At 58.2% G+C, this 19216-nt stretch overlaps 1 protein-coding gene across 9 annotated transcripts in view; it reads left to right on the top strand.

Moving 5' to 3' along the window:
* The first annotated feature begins 7843 nt into the window (after window positions 1-7843).
* Window positions 7844-19216, top strand: part of ADGRB2 (adhesion G protein-coupled receptor B2) — a 37127-nt gene continuing 25754 nt past the window's right edge. For 4 of the 9 annotated variants that reach the window (XM_070384509.1, XM_070384507.1, XM_070384503.1 and 1 more), the window contains exons 1-2: window positions 7847-8240; window positions 15100-15925. In XM_070384509.1, coding sequence (XP_070240610.1) covers window positions 15115-15925 — 811 coding nt within the window. In that variant the 5' untranslated portion in view covers window positions 7847-8240; window positions 15100-15114. Of the gene's footprint in view, window positions 8241-11186; window positions 11375-15099; window positions 15926-19216 lie in introns of those variants that run through there. The other 5 variants (XM_070384517.1, XM_070384512.1, XM_070384496.1 and 2 more) reach the window with 4 other exon arrangements.

The following is a 19216-nucleotide window of genomic DNA, read 5'->3' as shown; positions in this document are numbered from 1 at the left end:
AACACACACCACAGGCTGGTATAGACAGGTACCAAATACTGACACACAGACACACACAGACCTGCAAATTGCACACACCCTGACTCATATGCCACCCCAAGACACAGATCCTCAGAGGCCCGAAAACACTTACTCCTACACACACGTAAACACACACACACACACTGAACAGAAACACCATACACTCTGATTGCACACAAACTCCAACAGCACCAAACACTGCCCTGTCAACACCCTCCATGTTCACCCAGACACTGAGTGCATGCACAGATTCTAGTATCAGCACAGATACTCATTCTATACCATATATATATCCCCCCAAAAAAAACCCATGCACAAAAACACCACACACTCCGCATGCAAACACACACACACACACAGCAGAGATCCCCAGAGCCAGGCCCAGGCTTCTGACGTACAAGGCCTGGGCAGACACACAAACCTGCGCGCAGGCACACCGTATACACACACAGACTCTGCCCCCACGCATTGACGCACACAGCCACCCACACGTGTACCCAAGCTCAGCCCCACTCACTCCCACTCTGACATGCAGAACACGGGCTTAGCGATGCACCCTGGGGCCTCTCGCCTCCAAACACAACAGTGGGGAGCCTTCTTGGCCCCCTCCCCTGAGCCCCAATCCCCTGCCTCAGTCACAGGGCTAGCCTCCAAGTCTGAGACCCCCAGAGGTGAGAGTTGCCAGGGTTGGCAGCAAGCTGGTCCCAGCCCCTCACCTGGCAGTAGTCATTGCCTTCCTGCCAGAATGATGTGGCATATGTTAAAGATGAGTGATGTCCTCCTGGGTTGTGTCCTTGTGCAGTGGTGTCTGAGGGGCCTGTGGTTGTACCAGCCAGGGAAGTGTGTAGGTGCCAGCCGGCATGTGGCATGTGTCCTTCCCAACACTCTCAGCAAAACCCTGGTTGTCTCCCCCAAATATAGGCAATCCAGCTTCAGCCTCTCTTTTCAATTAGCAGGCCTTGGGAGTCAGACCCCTCTCAGATCTCTCACCCTGAGGGAGCTGGTCTTCTCCGGAAGATCATCTCTAATCCAGAAATAAATTAAAGTCCACAGTTGGCCCTTGGTCTGTCCTCTGGGGGGTCGGGGGGAGGGTAGCAAGGAGGTTGAAGATGAGACAGGATTAACACAGGACCTTCCTGAGTGAGGGGAGGTACAAGTTCTATCTCTGCCTCTCTCTCTGAGCCAGTTTCCTCATCTGTGAAATGGGGATCCTCTCAACTTAAGGGGTTGTTCAGATCCCCGGGAGAAGGGAAAGGCTACCCACTCCAGTATTCTGGCCTGGAGAACTCCATGGACTGTATAATCCATGGGGTTGCAAAGAGTCGGACACGACTGAGCGACTCTCACTTTCACTGTCCAGGGGCTAATTGAGACAAGAAGTTTTAAATAGCCAGCACAGTGTCAGGCCCACAGAGGCTGAGAGGGTCCCTCTAGGTCACCTCAACCCTGCCTGCTATGCTCATTGTGTCCAGCTTGGCAGGAGCCCAGTTCAGCAGGATCCAGGTGGCATAGAGCCCACCTTGTGGGGGGAGAGGGGGAAGGGTAGAGAGAAAATCCGGTATCCCAGATGGTGGGAACACACTCCCCTGACTGCCAGTGTGCCCCATGCCTGCCAATTATCCCAGGCCCTTCCCAAGGGACTTTCCCCCACCCTCTGGAGTGGCTGCCAGGGCTCTTAGCCCCTAAGGCCTGTAGCAGCAGTGGGGGGCTTGTGGGATTAGACCTCAGAGAGAATTTACCAAGGTAGTGCCTGGGCTGTGTCCTGTCAACCCGGAGGGACTGTGTCTGAATGCAGCCTTGATCAGGAGGTGACAGGACTGATAGGTAAGCCAGACAGATCTCTACTGCACCAGAAAAGTGGAAGGGGTCGCGTCCTAGGGTTGGGTGCGTGTGGTTAATTATATACCTGCGTGCCCTGGGCAAGTGTGTATGTCTGTGCGTCAGTGATTGTGTATGTCTGTGTGTCAGTGACTGTGTATGGATGTAGTTTTGTCTGTATGTGCGTCTGTGTGTGTGTGTGTGTGTGTGTATGTGCGTCTGTGTGTGTGTGTGTGTGACAAGGATGGCAGAAAAGGAACCAGGTCTTCCAAATAAGGAGAGGAGGTGCTACGGAGAAGTGGATCTGGACTCAGTTTCTCTACAGGAATCACATGTGCACACTGTCTTGGTCACACGCGGGCTCCAGCCGCCTCCTTCGCTGCAGTGATTTTAGCAGATAAGAACTCCAGCTGGTATGGGGAAGGTGAGGGGGGCACTGGGAAGGCCTCAAGGCCAGGGCCCCATTCTGTGTCATCTCCATGACCCAGAACCTAGAACAGCCCACAGCCCAGAGTAAGTCTGGAAGGGGCCCATACTCACGCAGATGACACCTCCCTGCATCTGGCACATTGTCTTTATTGTCTCACGTGACTTACGTCAGCTGTCTTAGGTTGAGATCATTATTTCCATTTTACAGAAAAGAAAACTGAGGCTCAGGGAGCATAAGTGACTTGGCCAAGGTCACACAACTGGTGAGGAACAGAAGCAGGAGTCTAGATCTGTGTGATCCCAGGGCCTGAAGTCCTTCTGGTTCTCTAGATCTGTGTGATCCCAGGGCCTGAAGTCCTTCTGGTTCATCACGTGGGAAACTATTAAACACTTGTTTTATTGGGCAAGCATTGATTGAAGATCTCAGAGTGGAAGCTGTTTGAGGGTGGGGTCTATGCCTGTCCTTTCCCCATTCATTCCCTCAACATTTATTATCTCCTATGTATCGTGCTTTGTGCCAGGAGATCCAATGCTGAATGGATGGACAAGGTCCATCTACAGGACTCAGAATCCAGTGGGGAAAACAGATGACATGTAGGGAAACAGACAACATATTTTCAGAGCAATGAGTGCTAGGAAGGAAATGCAGCAAGGCAATGGTATCAAGCGAATGGAGTGGGGTGGACAGGGACCAGAAGGTGGGGGTGGGGAGGGGACCTGCTTTAGAAGTGTCATCGTGGAGGCCTCCAGGAGGAGGTGATAATAGAACTGTGATCTTCCTGATGAGGAGTCAGTGTGGGAAGTGCTGGGAGGAGGAGAGTTTGGAGTTTTCCAAGAGCAGCAAGGAGACCTGTGTCACCTGAGCTTTCTGTAGGGGTGAGGCAGTGGCTCTGGAGAGGCTTAAGGGCCAGGTCATGCAGGGCCTGGAAGGTCACGGTGCTCAGGGAGGTGGGAAGCCATTGGAGGCTTTAAGAAGGGGTCCCTTGATTTACATGTTAAAAAGATGGCTCAAGGATTTCCTTGGAGGCCCAGTGGTTAAAACTCCACACTCCCACTGCAGGATGCATGGGTTTAATCCATGGTTGGGGAACATGGCCAAAAAAAAAAAAGATGGTTTGGTGAGCTCCAGAAGAATGAGAGGTAGAAGTGGAAATCTGGAAATTAAATGAGAGAGAGTTCAGGTACCAGATATTGGCAACTTGGACCCTGGTGTTGGCAGTGGGGATGTGAAGAGTGGATAAATTTGAGATATTCTGTGAGGTGGAAGCAATAGGACTTGCTGATGGTCTGTTTCTTGATGCCTGAAATGAAAGTGTTAGTTGTTCAGTTGTCTCTGACTCTGCAGCCCCATGGACTGTATGTAGCCTGCCAGGCTCCTCTGTCCATGGATTCCCTAGGCAAGAATACTGGAGTGTGTAGCCATTCCCTTCTCCAGGGGATCTTCCTGACCCAGGGATCGAAGCTGGGTCTCCTGCATTGCAAGCAGATTCTCTACCATCGCCACCAGGGAATAATCCCATCTTGGTACCTAGTACATAGTAAACACTCAATAAATATTTGTTTAATGAGTGAAGGCATCTTCTTCATGCCAGGCTTTCGTCCACATCCTCCAGTATAAGACGTGTGTAAAGATTCCCCAGGACCCTAACATTCTTCTCCATCCTCTGCCCCAGGGGCCAGGGGCCAGAGAATGCAACCCCAAGGGTTGTACACAAACCAGACACTGACCTTCTGGGAAGATTTAGTTGTGCTGAGATAAGTTGCTTCAGTTGTATCTGACTCTTTGTGACCCCATGGACTGTAGCCTGCCAGGCTCCTCTGTCTATGGGATTCTCCAGGCAAAAATACTGAAGTGGGTTGCCATTTCCTCCTCCAGGGGCTCTTCCCAACCCAGGGATCGAACCTGCATGTCTTCCATCTCCTGCATTGGCAGGTGAGTTCTTTACCACTAGCACCACCTGGGATTTAGCTAGGTAGCAACTAATCCTCCCTTTTCTCCCTAACTTATAGCACCAAGAAAATGACAAACATTCAGCCTGGGTTGCCCCAGTATCCTAACTCTTTTGGCATCTGCAGCAGGAGGGATGGGAGCTAGATATGCAGGACATCCTTCAGGCAGAGAGGGCTGGCCCATCCCATCTTTTCCAGGATATCCCGCCAGGATCCATGACAGCCAGAACACTGAGGTATTTGTCACATGGGCTCTGGGACAGATCCTGGTAGAAGACTGTCATATAGAAGTGGGTGTCTTTGGGGACATGTTATGAGCTCCTGATAGGTGTCTGAGGTGGGCGTGGGTGTCTGGAAGGAGACTTTGGTATCCAGAATTCTGGATTGCTGTAGGTGCCTGGCTGGGTGGCAGTGAAGGGCAGAGGCTGAGGGAGGGGTCCTCCTAGGTCCCACCGGCTAGAAGGAAACCTGGCCAGGCTCTGGGCCAAATAAATCCTTGGGAAGGGAAGAAGAACATTTTCTCATCTGTTTAAAGGGCAACGAAGCATAGCGGTGGCTGGCCCAGCAGGAGGCAGGGCTGAGACCAAGCGCACAAGACTGGGGTTGTTCCCCCCTCGACCCACTGTCCCCTCCTGTGCTGTCCCACTAAGGACTGTGCTGTCTCTTGCCTGGGCCACTGGTGATGTTTACTGTTAACAAGGATACAAATTAATTGGTAATCAAAACTATTTTAAAAAGGCCCTCTTCAGGGGCATAGCTCTTGCTAATCCATGTTTTTAATCCGAGCTCATTTATACCATTTCACAGATAAGGAAACAGAGGCTCAGAAAGCTGAAGGATTTTCTCAAGGTCCTCCAGCGTGGCACTATGAGAGCAGGCAGACAGCGTGAGTGCTAGGTGCCCTTGGGGGATCAGCCCCCTCCATCCCATCAGAGGTCCCTGAAGGGGCCCCCATGGGGCTGAAGGGCTGGAGTCATTGTCCTTGTCAAGTCTGTGGGGTGGGGACCCATGGGAGATGTCTCTTCACCCCCCACAAGCCCTCTGTGCTCAAGCTCTGGCTGATACCCCTTACCTGGCCCAGGTTCTGAGCCAGGTTCCCTGCAGGCCCTCCTGGGGCTAAGACTTGTTGTTCCCACCCCTGCCAGGGCTATCAGAGAAGTAATTTCTCTTCAACCAGCTGGATTTGAATATGGAAACAATTTATAATTACTCCAAGTCCTCCTGGGCCGCATTATCACCATAGTGAGTGTAGAAGGGCAGGGGCTCCTGGAAAAGGAGGTGGGGAAGCCCCAGTGTAGAGAGGCACCTTGAGAGAGCCTTCTGGAGGTTCCACCTAACTCAACCTGCTTCTGCACAACCCCTGGGAGGTCCTGCTCTCTCCACCCTGCTCCCACAGGCCCTCCTGCCTTGCTGATTTCCCCACCCTGCCCCAGTGACCAAGTATGGGTACCATCTCTGTCAGTCCCTCTCTCTGTCTGACCACCTGTCTCCTCTACGGCATATGTTTTTGTGGCTGGAAGAATGGGGTCAAGAACTCTGAGGGCTACCAAGGCATAGAGAAATAGACAAAAGCCTGCTGTCTCTCAGGAGCCAAGCCTCCAATCCCCTGCACCCAGCTGCATCCTAGGCGAAGGGGGAGGGCCTCAGGGATCCAGCTGCATCACATCTGCAAGAGACCTTCCCCGGGTTTCTCTGGGCTCTGGGGCTTTAGTATGCTAATATAATGAATATTCATAGGGAGGAAGGCAGGCTCCGGGTAGGAGTGGAAGGGGCTGGAGCTGTGAAGGACAGGGTCCTTACCTCGTCGTGGGCATCCCATGTCCTGAGCACTCTCCTCACCTTTGCCTATCTCCTTAGGACCTCAACTCCAGCCACCCCACTGCCCCTCTCAGTGCCCAAGTAAGGAGGCCCAGGATCACCCACTGCCCTTGGGATGGCTCTCAACACACCGTGCAGATGGCAAGGCCCGCTTGGGCATAGCTTTCCCCTCTGCAGCTGAACCTCCAAACCTAGAGACCTGGGGTGTGCTTGAGGGTGCCCAGAAAGAACCCAAGAGCCCTGCCTGCCTCAAGGCACAGGCCTCCTTGGGCTCTCGCTGGGAAAGGAAAGGTGCCAGCCCTCCTGCCTGCTTCATCCAACCTCATAAATTCCCTTAAGGTGACGGGTGAGATTCCTTCATCACCCCTTATTACCTCCTTCTATTAAAGTCGATAATCTCTCACAATCACTCATAACAAATGTCACGGAGGCTGCTGGAGAGGCGAGAGACGGAGGGAGGGAACGGGGCGGTGGCGGGGGGGGGGGGTCTTTTTCTCTGGTACTGTCCCCTGGGAAGAAGTGGTCTTATCCTGCCCCATAACGAGGAGACATAAATTCAAGGTGCTCCCGTAGAGAGGTGGGGTTGGGATTGGGTGGACTGGGGACTTCTTGCTCTCCAGGTTTGGCCTCCTCCTGGTCAGACAATCTTCAAAAAGTAGAGTTCCTGAAACCATCCCACCCTCACTGCAAAGCTGCCCCCTGCTGGCTACTCCTCTGACCAGAGCCCTCCGATTAACCTACTTGTCTTTGGCGGAAGTGGTGTGTCCCTGGTCTGCCCACCTTCCTGGTGGCAACAAGCCCAGGCCACAAACCGCCCCACCAGGGCCCCGAGCCATGGGCATCTCCCTGAGTGCCGTCTTTACCGTGTGGGCTCTGGCCCCACCCAACTGTTCCTGGGTGCATTGCCAGGATGGGGAGGGGGCGGGCCTGTAGGTTTCTGCTGCTTCTACACAAACAGATGCATCATGGGGGCGCCCCTGGCACAGGGAAAGGCACTTGAGGGAACAGACAGGCACTCAGGAAAACATGTAACACACCGCACACGTGTAGCATCCCCGTGCCTAGGGACATGCAACACGGCCCAGTTTACACAAGAGTATGCACCAAACAGAACACACTGCAGTGAACATGTGTGGCTCCTACATACAAGTGATGCGCAGCATTCAGCACGTATGTGGCACTTGGAAGCTTGCACATATATAGCATCCTTACCCACAGGAACAACCAACATGCATTCAGGACCTGAGCACACGTTAACGCACCGTGCGTGTGTGTGGCGGTGGCATGCAGAGCCAGGCAACATTGCAGGGCACACACAGGGCACCTGTATGCATAAGCATATGCAAAGTTCAGCGCACACGAGTGGCACCTGCATGCACAGGGATATGCAATTTGCAGTGCACACGGGGAAAGGGGGGTGGTAACGCTCAGCCCTCAGGGTCCCAGAGACCCTGGTTGCGCGAGATGCCTCAGGCCTGGGCTATCTCCGGAGTGGTGTCGCGGATCGCCTCATCCTGCGGTCCAGGAGGCCGAGGGAGGGGCGGGGGCTTACCCGGGGCTTCTCCCGCGCCGGCGCCCGGGGCCCAGGGCGGGGAGGGGGAGGGTGCGCTTGGCTCGGCTGGCGCTGCTCCCCCTTTAACAGGAGGCGGCGCGCGTCGCCCCCACCCCCCTCCCGCCCCTTCTCCCGCGGCTCCTCGCGCCCAGCCCGGCGCGCGCCCCCTCTCGGGCCCGGCCCGCGCAGGCGCCGCGTCCCGCCTCGGCCGTCACTCGGCCCGGCGCGCGCTGCGGGCAGCGGCCGGAGCGGCCGGAGGAACCCGGTTTGGCCGCGGCGGCGCTCGGAGACCGAGGAGGATGCGGCGCCGGTTTCTAGAGCCCTGGGCTGCGGCCGCCGCCCGCGAATAGGAGGCGGCGCGCGGCGCGGGCGGTGCTCAGGGCGGGGGAGCGGGGAGCCGGGGGGTGGGGGGCGGCGTGGCGAGGAGGCGGCGGCAGGAGCCCGCGCCCGGCCCGGCGCCCGCCCGCCCCGCGCGGCTCCGCGGCGCCTTTTCTGCACCCGCCGCTCCGCGGAGCGGGAGCCTCGGCCCTCCGCGCGGCTGCAGCTAGCTGCCCCGCGCCCGGCCAAGCCCCCGCCTTAGGGATGGCAAACTTGCGCCCCGTGGCCGCCTCCTCCAGCGCCGGCCCCCGCTCCTGCTGCTGACGGCGCCCAGGTGAGTGCTCGGCCCCAGACCGCGACCGGGCCCGCACCGAGCCCTCCCGGCGCGGTCCCGATTTCCTCACCGGCCCGGACTAGGGGCGCTCCCCCAACCCACCTCTGCTGAATTCTCCCCCGCCCCAACTGAGTTCGTTCAGCATCTATTTACCCACTCGCATCTGTTTGGGAACTTACAAGCCTGGGGCCGAGGTCCCCTTCATCTCTGGTGAGTCCCTTTTCTGTCCCCCTCCTCCTTACCCATCTCTGCCAAAGCCCCTCGCCCTCGTCCCCCAGCTCTGACCCAGACCTATCCCCATCGTTGCCTCGAGTCTTTTCCCGATCTGAGCCTGGATCCGGGGTTGCGCCCCCACCCTTGAATAGAATCCGTCTCTCCAACCTGCAACTCGAGTGTGTCTCCCCCGTTAATCCCCCCTCCTCGTCTGGGGCTGAAGCCTGCTCCTCCCCTCCGCTTCATCTCTGCACAGAGTCCTTCCTGTCCCCGTCCATGTCTGCCCAGAGTTAGTGCCTTTCCCCGCGCCGGTAACCCGACCATGCTTCCCCCTCTTATTTCTGCCCTGATTGCCCCCTCCCCCAGATCTGCCCGGGCGTCCCGCTATCCCTCACCAATCTCTGCTGCAAGTCCCCTCCCCCTCAGCCTGGACTTGGGGCCATGTCCCCCATGTCTACTCCGAGCCCCCTCCTCTCCAGCCTGGGATCTCGACTGGCCCCGCATCCCTGCCTCCCTTGTCCATCTTTGGTCAGAGTCTCTCTGTCCATCCCCCATTCCTCTCTTTCCACCCCCAGGGCATAGAGCTGGGCACCAAACGCACCCTCCCGCAGCCCCGGGGGCTGGCACGATGCGGGGGGGAGGTGCGGGTTGTAGGCTCTGAAGTTGGCGGCCACTCCCGCAGTCAGCTGGGTCCGAGGGAAGTCCTCCGCGCCACGGCCAGTGCGGAGCGGGCGAAGGGTCTGGTGCCCGCGGGGGGAGGGGCTCCCGGGCCAAGAGATGCTGCCCGCCTGCCCGCCTCGCCAGCTGCCGGCCGGGCCCCTGGGCGTCCTCTGGCGCCCCCTGCCCGCAGTCCTGGACCCGCCGCCCCTTTTCCTCCCGCGGGCAACCCTAGGTTTCCGCAGCCCGAGCATCAGCGGTGGCTGCGGGACGGCACTGGGAAGTCCCTGAGGAGAGGAGGTTGGTGGGCGAGGCCGGGTGCCCCCTCGTGCTAGCAGTGCGGGAACAGTCCTGGTTGTCTGGCCATATGCTCTGGGGATGGGGTGTGGGGTGGGCAGGAGGGCTTATCCCAGGAGCCCTGTGAGCCCCCAGGTACAGACTAGCAGGACTGGCCCCTGGATTTGAGGTGGTCTGGTTGGGATTGTTTGGGCTTGGGCAGGTGTCCCCGGGGAGCCTCTGTCTCTCTACCCCATGGCAGGACCCACTAGGTGGGGGTGGGGGCAAAGGTGGGCTCTTGTCTTGGGCCTGAAGTAGTGGGGCAGTGGGGGGAATCCACTTGGCCTTGCCTGGGTCAGAAAGGGGACCTAGGGAGCATCTCTGGAGCTGCCACAGGGGTGAGGGTCAGTGTGGACCCTGCAGGGTGTGCCCTAGTTGGGGGGGGTGAGGCTTGAGGGAGGGTCTTCCCTGGACTAAGACTGACAGATTTCTCCCCTCTTCTTCCCTTGTCTGCCTTCCCCTCACCTTTTCTTCCCCCCTCCCCCATCACTCTTCAGGAGCTAGGTCCAGTCTGGGGTGGGTGTGTGTGGCAGGCATTTCTCTAACCCACAGTTAGGTCCCAGCTAGTCCCTGCCCTCTTCTCTCTCTCCCAACCTCCAGGAAATGGAGCTGAGTAAGTAGTTAGTAACTCAGCTTTTGGTTGGGTGACCTGGGTTCAAAACTGTGTGACCTGGGCAAGCTATATAACCTTTTTGAGTCTCAGTTGGTCCTCCATAAAATGGGTCAGTGATAACTGCCTCATATATCTAATGGTATCTAATGGTATTAGGTAGATGTGTATAGAGAGTCTAGCACCTAACAATGCTTGACAATGACAGGCATGTTAGGCTATTTCCTCTTCAAGGCCAAGGTCAAGCCCCTCTCCACTCCACACCACTCCTAATCCCATAGGAGAAAGGCAGGACAAGTTCTGTGACACTGTTCCAGCCTCCAGGATAATAAAGCCAGAAAACAGCTCCAGGGCCCATCATGATGGGTCCAGGGAGCCAGTGACCATTAGTCTCCCCTACTCCTTACCCATCCTTCAACATCCCTGCTAGACTCCTGTGTGATCAGAGGGGCATCGGTGAAAAGCCAAGGCCTCTGAAATACTGGCTCAAGTGCAGAGGCTGGGGAGGTGGAGGAACCCCAGCCAAGGTCCCCCAAGGTAGGCTGCCTCTTAGTGGGGGCCCACGTGGAGAATCAGTCCCAGAGGAGCAAATGGGGGCACAGAAGAGCCACTACCTCCCCCCCGCCCCCGAGGGAGGAGAGATTGAAATCAGGAACTTTCCAGGGCAGTTAGTGTTCCAGGTCAGAGTTAGGGGGCAACTTGGCTAGAGGGCCCCCAAGATCTGGAAGAGACCTGGCTTTGGCGGGCAATGGGGAGAGAGAAGGCTCGAACCCATGACGTTCTGCTGGGCCGGAAGCCCTCTGGGCAGCGTGGCTGGGTCTGGGGCCCACCGGGGAGTCCTAGACTCCCGCCTGCCCGGGCAACCCTGACATTGGGGAACAAAAGCTTTCGGTTCCTGTAGCAACGGCGGCTCCAGCTGCTGCAAAGTTCCGGGAGACGGGCGGAGGGCGGCTGAGTCACCGACCCCTCCCCCGCCGCCTGCATGGCACCGCCATCCCCCCGCCCGGGGGGCTAGGGGACCTCATCCTAGCGGTGTGCGGGAGGGCCCTGGAGCCCCCGCGTCCTCAGACACTCTGCCCGCCGAAGAGGGAGGGGCGGCACTGGGGAGGGTCGCCCCTCCCCTGGGTCTGGCCTGTCGGCTCTCGAGGCTGGTTGGAGGGTGTGTGCCCTTCCGGGTACCAGAGCTCCGCGAGAGGGGTCCTTGAAGACCCAGGCCCCGGCCGGGGCCAGGACGGGGAACCTCTAGGCGCTGCGTGGGGGTCGCCGCCCGCGTGTCGGCCTGGGCTCGGCCGCGCAGTGAGCGCCGGGGAGGCGGAGGGTGAGTGACGGGCTTGCGAATTGGAGCTGCCAGGTGGATAAACGCGACGGATGTGCGCGCGGATGCGCCCCCTCCCCCACCCGCCGCCCCTCCCCCTCCCGCGGCCCGGGGCAGCTGGCTCCCACCACCCAGAGCCCCTGCTTCCAGCCATCGGGAGGTTAGGGGTCGACCCCAGGGATCCCAGAGACCCAGCTCTTTGCCCTGAGGTGCCCCTCCCCGCCGCGCTACCCCCCATACCCCCTCCCGCTCCAGTCTGGTCTTGGTCCTTCCAGCTGCTGGAAAAGCCTCGGATTCCCTCACTGGTGCAGAAGGGATGCCCAGGCCTGTGGGGTCAGGGAGGAAGCGAGCCTGAGTGTGCTTGGAGAGAGGGTGGGATTCTCACGTTTGAGGGCGGCAGAGGGGCACGCTGGTGAAGGGAGCCTGTGGCTGGAGGAGGGGGTCCCTGAAACTGAGATGACTCCAACCAGCTCCTCACCCCTCTCAGCCCAGAGAGGTCTTGAGGGAGGTGGCCTTCAGATTATCCCCTCCGTCAGCCTCCGGACCCGGGAAGTTCTTCCTCAGAGCTGACCTTCATACCCCTCCTGTCCGCCTCTGTGCATGGAAGGTTTGGTGGTCTTCCTGGACTTGCAGGTGGCAAAGCTACCTTAAGGTTTAACCCAAAGAGCCTTCAGAGGCAGCAACCCTACTCTCAGCAGGAAAGAGGAGAGACTGAGGTTCTGAGAAGGGGGATAAAGGGGAAAAGATGGTGTGAAGGGTCTCCCCCACAGACTGGCTCCAAGTTGGGAACCCCAGGGCAGGGATTGGGTCTCTGCTCCACAGAGGGAGAAACTGAGGCTCAGGGAGGCTACTCACAGCTGGTGACCATCTGAGCTGCCTGTGAGGCAGGGGTCCTTCTAGGTCCCTTCCCAGGGGAGGCAGTCTCTGACCCAGCTTAGAATTGGGCTCCTGGCCTTGTTTTGTGGGTAAGGAGTGATATCGAGAGGGACCCCTAAAAGGTCTTACGTCACTGCAGGAACAACAGGAGTGGTACACACCCAGGGTGAAATGCCAGAATTGATGTGAGGGGAGGTGTCTGAAGGACACTGACTGGACTAGGGGACTTGGGCAGGGTTTAGAGGTGGCTCAGTTCTGGAGAAGCCAGGCTGTGGCTCTGAAGGATAAGAGACTTAGTGCTTTTGGGCAAGTTGGAGCTTACGGAGTCTGCAGGAGCCTGGGAGTCTCAGGAGGTGGGACTGGAGGCCTGAGCCGCTGTTTCAGGAACACCAAGGAAGGAGCAGCAGGTCAGATCCTGCGTGCTACTTAGCTGTCATAGGCTGAGCTTCAAAGAACCAAACACCTGTGTGTGTGTTCACAGTAGAGAGTACATTTGCATCTCTATGCATGTGTATGAGTGTCTGGCTCTTGACAGCCTTGTACATGTGAGTGTGTACACCTCGTGTGCATTGAGTTCACTCATCTGGGGTTTACGCTGATTTCTGTGCATGTGTTATCTTTTCACATGCAGAATGCCTGGCTAGACATGTGTCTGTGCATCCACGCTTTTGTGTGCATGTCTGCAGGGCACAGGGGTATTGGTGAGTTTGTGCGTGGAGATTCCCTGATCTGCTCTCAGTGGGGGAGACAAGACCAGTTATAATGAGCCCCCTCCTCCCCTCTACTGAACAGCAGCCATGGCCTGAATTTTGCAGCCTGCTTAAAAATAATTGGGGGCAGCGGGGGGATTGTATGTCACTCACCGTCAGCCGCTGGCTTTTGCCGGGGCCTGGTGCTGCAGCAGGCTGGCTGGGCTGGACGGTTGGTTTGGGACAGGCATGATGTGGAGCGAGAAGGCCAGGGGCCTGGTCCCTTTTCTAGCTCTGGGGACAGGCGGAGTAGAGGTGCAGCCTATCCTGGCTTCTGCTGAGTAACTCCAGGGGGGTCTTTGGAGGAGGGTTGGGGCGGTTCCTCCCCAATCAATGCTCCTGCCTGGAACCTGCTTCCCCTCCCGTCTGTGGCCCAGGATGGGCAAGTGTGTGTCTGTGGTCGGGGCCTGGGGTCTGGCTCAGAGTGGCAGCACATGGGATCTGGGGCATTAAGGCATTCCCTGGAGGCTGCACAGGGTTTGGAGTTCTGGGGTTCTAATTCCTGTCCATAGTCCCCCACCCCCTCACCGCCTCTGGCCACTATTTAGACCCCTGAACAGCCACAGCTCCCTGGGGGAGCATCTGTGTCCTGGGACAACCTAGCCACACCCTGTGAGTTATCCTAGGTTTGTGTAGAGCTTGGGCCTGAAGCCTGAGTAGCAGGGAAGGGGACAGAGCAGGAGGCTATGGGTGGATGTAGGAGAAACTGGGCTGGGGCCTCAGTTCCTGGACTCCAGTCTCAGCCTGGCTTCTTTGGGGGTGATCTTGAGCACACTGCCTCACCTCTCGGAGCCTCATCTTTTCTCCTCTAATGTGGAACAACCAGACTCTAGGGGCCCATCCAGTTCTGTGAGCTATGCTTCGGGCATGGAGGAGGGAGGCAGTGTGGATCCCTTTTGGGGGCAGGGCTGGAAGTGGGTCTCAGGCAGCCCAGGCGCAGCTCTCTGCCATCCGGACAGCTAGGATGGAGGCCGTGGGCACACCTGCAGCGCCCCCACATCCCTTGTCCACAAGGGGGTGACTGCTTTGTGTGTCCGTCAACTCGGGTCCTAGTTACCCTCCAGTGCCCAGAGTCCATTCACAGCTGCTGGGAGCTCAGCTTAGTGCTTTGTGGGGAGGTGGAAATCAACGAACTCTGGTCTCCCCTCCTCGAGCTTCAAGGCTCATGAGATGAGTGAGCTAGCCCTAGGGAGACAGCAGGGGACAGTGGTCTCAACTGGATGACTCAGACTTTCAGGAAAGGGCTGTGGCAGCTAAGAGCAGGGAGACGGCTCAGTGGCCTCCCTGGGCCAGGCCCTAGCAGGCCAGGAGCCAGGCCTTGGAGGATCACCCCTTGGAGGGGAAGAGGAGTTAGAGGGGAACAATGTACCCATTTTGCAGATGCCTCTCCCCCTGGTTTCCAGCAGGAAGTCCACACAGCGGTAGTCATGACTTTTCATGCCTGAGATGCCCTCCCATGGGCATGGCTCAGGCGGTGCTCAGTCCCTGGCATAAGGGCGGTAACTCCTCCCCTTTCTCTCCCACTCAGTAAAGCAGAGTGAGTGAGAATGACATTGTTCCGAGAATAACCTTGATTTGCTCTGATTTATAAAAAAGCAAATCGTTGTCAAACATTGCTACTTTGACAATTACTGCGGGATTGTGTGTGACACGCCTCACAGCCGATCACGACACATTGCGACTCTGAGCAGCGCCGTGCTGGAGAATAATACAAGCTGGGTGGTGGGGCTAGGGCTGGGGCTGGATCTAAACATCAGCTGAGATGCTGGTGGTAGATGGGACTGATGGAGGAACGGTATAGTCATAGTCACAACTAATGTTTCTTAGGGACGTATGAGATTCCAGACCCTCTCCTGCATGCCTCTGTTTAAGAAGTCAGGGAACTGGGGCTCAGAGAGGTCAAGTCTGTTGGCTTAAGATCACACAGGTGGACCTGGGTGACTTAAGAGAGGTCAAGTCTGTTCTTAAGATCACACAGGTGGACCTGGGTGACTTAAAAGAACCTAGTCTTCGCCACGAGGCTACAACCTGCAGCGGGCCACAGGGGAGTCAGAGCCCATGCTGGCTGTGCTCGGGGCCACTGACCACTGTCTCTCTCCACAGGGCAAGGGACATAGGATGACCCCAGCCTGTCCCCTCTTACTATCTGTGATTCTGTCCCTGCGCCTGGCCGCCGCCTTCGACCCCGCCCCCAGCGCCTGCTCCGCCCTGGCCTCAGGCGTGCTTTACGGGGCCTTCTCACTGCAGGACCTCTTTCCTACCATCGCCTCGGGCTGCTCCTGGACCTTGGAGAACCCAGACCCTACCAAGTACTCCCTCTACCTGCGCTTCAACCGCCAGGAGCAGGTGTGTACCCACTTCGCCCCTCGCCTGCTGCCGCTGGACCACTACCTGGTCAACTTCACCTGCCTGCGGCCCAGCCCCGAGGAGGCAGAGGCCCAGGCGGGGTCGGAGCTGGGGCGGCCCGAGGAGGAGGAGAAGGAGGAGGAGGAAGCCGCGGGGTTGGAGCTCTGTGGTGGCTCTGGCCCCTTCACCTTCCTGCACTTCGACAAGAACTTCGTGCAGCTGTGCCTGTCGGCCGAGCCCTCCGAGGCCCCGCGCCTGCTGGCGCCCGCGGCCCTGGCCTTCCGCTTCGTCGAGGTCTTGCTCATCAACAACAACAACTCCAGCCAGTTCACCTGCGGGGTCCTCTGCCGCTGGAGTGAGGAGTGCAGCCGCGCGGCCGGCAGGGCCTGTGGCTTCGCCCAGCCGGGCTGCAGCTGCCCCGGTGAGGCGGGGGCCGGCCCCGCGGCCACCACCACGCCTCCTGGTCCGCCTGCTGCCCACACCCTGTCCAATGCCCTGGTGCCCGGGGGCCCCGCCCCACCTGCCGAGGCTGATTTGCACTCGGGGAGCAGCAATGATCTGTTCACCACGGAGATGAGATATGGTGAGTGTGAGCAGGGCCCAGGTGGGGCAGGGGTGTCTGGAGGACTGATGATGCCCGTCTCAGCAGATCCTGGGGTGTGCATGTGGTTGTTCACCAGTGTCCCCTCTGGGTTCTGCCGTATCCAAGTGTGGGAGTCACCAAAGTAGATTGGGGGTCAGACCTCCCTCTGGAAGAGTTTGCATTCTGGGTGGATGAATGGGGGCACAGATCAAGCAAAGGAGCATGACAAACCCAGGGAGGGGAGACCCTAGCTGGGCAGTCAGGGAAGGCTTCCTGAAGGAAGTGATACAGGAGCAGAGATCAAAAGGACAAGCGGAAACAAGCCAAGCCAAAGCAGTGGTGAGGGCATTCCAGGCAGAGAGAGGAGCGTGTACAAAGGCTCAAAGCTGGGAATGACCGCAGCAGGCCTTGGCACTGCAAGCCGACAAGGTTGCCTGGAGGCTGGAGTAGGCAGGGTGCAGGGACGTCTTCCTGCCCACACGGGTCAGTGAGTTTTGCTTGTGGCCCCAGGGTCAGGGCAGAGGAAGGAGCAGAAGAATGTGAAGAGGCCTAGCTTCTTTGAGGCTGCCTTGGAGGGCTGACCTGGCTCAGCTCCCAACATCCTCTGTCTTTCCCCTCTGGGCCCACGTCTTCTGGGACCAAGGCCGCCAGTTGCTGGAGCTTCCTGCTGAGTGGGCAAAAGCTCTCCGAGCCCTTGAATCCTGCCTGCTGCCCCTCCCACCCCAGCTCCCGCAGCCATGGCCACCTTCTGCCGACCCTCCTTCCTGCAGCTTCAAGGCCCCGAAACCCTCAGCTGGGTCCTATGTGTCTGCTGAATGGGTCAGGGACTGACCAGGGGCTCAGGACGTGGGGATGGGAGGGAGGCAGATTTGGGATGTGGTTCCTAGCTCTGGTACTAACAGGGAGTTCCCCCACCCCCACCCCTTTCTGGGCCTCAGTTTCCCCATTTGGGGTAACACGTGCTGGCCAACCATCAGGAGGCTTCATGCATAGACTGAAGTCAGAAGGGACCTTCTGGATCAGGCTGAGAGCATTGACAGGGAAACAAGGGGTCTTGTGTGAGGGCTGCTGGGAGCACTGGAGTAGGACTGTTCAGTACCTGCTTTGGAGACAGAGCCCGGAAGTTGGGAGCCGTCTTTGTTACATTGAGTAGATACTGTTTTACTTACATCAGTGTTTTTGGCTGTAAAATGGGAGATAGCCCTGGTTTAATTAGAGACGGTTTATCATGACAATGGCCTCTCCCAGGGCTCTGGGGGAGCCACTTCTCAGTCTCCCCCGTGAGACTTCTGGCATCATGCCCATCCATGGCAAATGCCCAGTGGCCTTGCTCTGGCCTCTCCCCTAGGCCACCTTGGCCTCTCACAGCGGTCGATGAAGCCATCGGAGTGACAGCCAGTCCGTGGGCAGGCTACGGGCCCTGGAGGCTGGCTTGGGATTTAGTGCCTGCAGGAAGAAATTGAATTTCGCTTCTTTGTCGAACATCAGCGGAGAGCGCCAGGCGTATATCAGGAGGTTTATGGCTCCTCCTGCCTGGCCGCCACTGCCTGTCACTATGTGGGGGCTCCCTCATTGTACTCGGCAGAGGGCAGGTTCTTTCGTCTGGCTTTCCCTGTGGTCCATAGGCCCAGTGGTCCGCAGTGGATGGAGAGAGGCTCTGCCCTCCTGGGCAGGCACCATCCGGGCAGGCTGCCATGTGGAGCACAGAGCCAGAAGCAGCCAGCTGGGCTTGGCTGAAGCCGGAAGCAGGAGTTGGTTGGTAGCTGGGCTGTCTTTAGGGGTCAGAGGGGGCCGGTGACGGGAAGGGCACCATTGTTCCCACCATTCTCTGAGCCTCTGCAGGGTCCTCTGGGACTGAGGATGGGTGGAGATTGGATGCTGGTTGTCTCTGGGCATGAAGCCTGGTATCTTCTCTGAGTAGGCAACCCTGGGCTTCCAGCTCATGCCCCTTGCTTTGCTTGGCGTGTTGCCAGGCTGCTCCATGGGATGGTCTGCAGGCAGGGCTCTCGTAAGGAGTTGTATGGAGGAGGGGTGGTGATGTGGCATCGGCTCTAAGTGGACTCACAGGGCACACTGGTGCCCAGAGCTGGGCTGGCACAGCCCCTTCCTCTCCCTTGGTTTGGCAAGATATTGTTCCTCTTCACCACCTCTTCCCTTGGGCTTACCCTCTCTGGATCAAGAGATGATGGGCACTTGATTCAGTTTGTTCCATGGGGCGGGGGGCATCTGAGTTGCCCCGTGGCAACATCAGGACCCGGAGCACTCTGTGCCCAGTGGCGGCATCACCTCGGCCAAACCCTTGGCTTCCCCTCTGTGCTTCCCCTCACCTCCTCCCCACTGGGCCAGGAGAGCACTTGGACCAGCTGTAGGAGATCTGGCTGGCACACACAGGACTGCTGGCTTGAGGACAAGATCGGTGGGATGGTGGTGAACAGAAAGCATGAGATCCCCGTCCCAGCCCCTCTGCCAGGCACCGGGGTAAGGCAAGCAGTGCTCATTTTCTCTGGGGCCTCCCGGGTAGTTTCAACGCAAGGCCGAGCAGGGTGGAGCTGGGTTGGTACTGGGAGAGTGATGAGGCTGGGAGTGGCATGGCTGGGCCCGCCTCAGAACCGAGTGCATTTGACAAGAGGGTACAGACGCCTGTTAATTTCACGCAAACTGCCTTTGATAGATCTCTTGTTATTTTTGGTGAGTTGAGCCATAAATTTGTGCCATCTTGCTGCCGCAATCTGTTGGGTGGGGGGGGAGAGGAAGAAAGGGAAGGCAGGCAGGAAGGAGCTCCGCGGAGGACGGGCACGGAGGCTGGCTGAGGCCAGGGCTGGAAGACAGTAGGTAGAGGTGGTACCTGCTGCAGAGCCCAGCTTCTGGGAGCCGGGTGTCAACCTGCAATTCCTGCCCACTGATCCTCAACTTGAGGTGTGGCTGCTCCAGGAGACATCTGAGAGGAAGTGTCCTTGCACCCCCTTCCCTCCTGTGCCACACTCCCTGCCTCCCTCCAAGGGCACTGTCCCACCCTTGGCCGGATGCTACGGGCAGACCGTTCCTATCATCCGGGCTCCATTCCAGAGGCATGGCCACCAGGTGAGCCTGAAGTCCCCTGAGTGTTGGGCCTGGGGTGGGCAAGAATGGATTCAGATCCTGCTCTGCCACTGCTGCTGGGTGACTTGGACAAGGCATGCCCCACTGGAGCCTCAGGACCCCCAGTTCTCTGTGTGTGTCCCTTCCCTGATTCAGCCCCGGTTATGGCCTAGACTCCTCAGCCTGGCATTCCAGCCCCACCCCTGATCCAGC

The sequence above is a fragment of the Bos mutus genome, chromosome 2 (assembly GCF_027580195.1).
Source record: "Bos mutus isolate GX-2022 chromosome 2, NWIPB_WYAK_1.1, whole genome shotgun sequence".
NCBI classification, from domain to species: domain Eukaryota; kingdom Metazoa; phylum Chordata; class Mammalia; order Artiodactyla; family Bovidae; genus Bos; species Bos mutus.
This window is presented reverse-complemented; position numbering and strand designations above follow the sequence as displayed.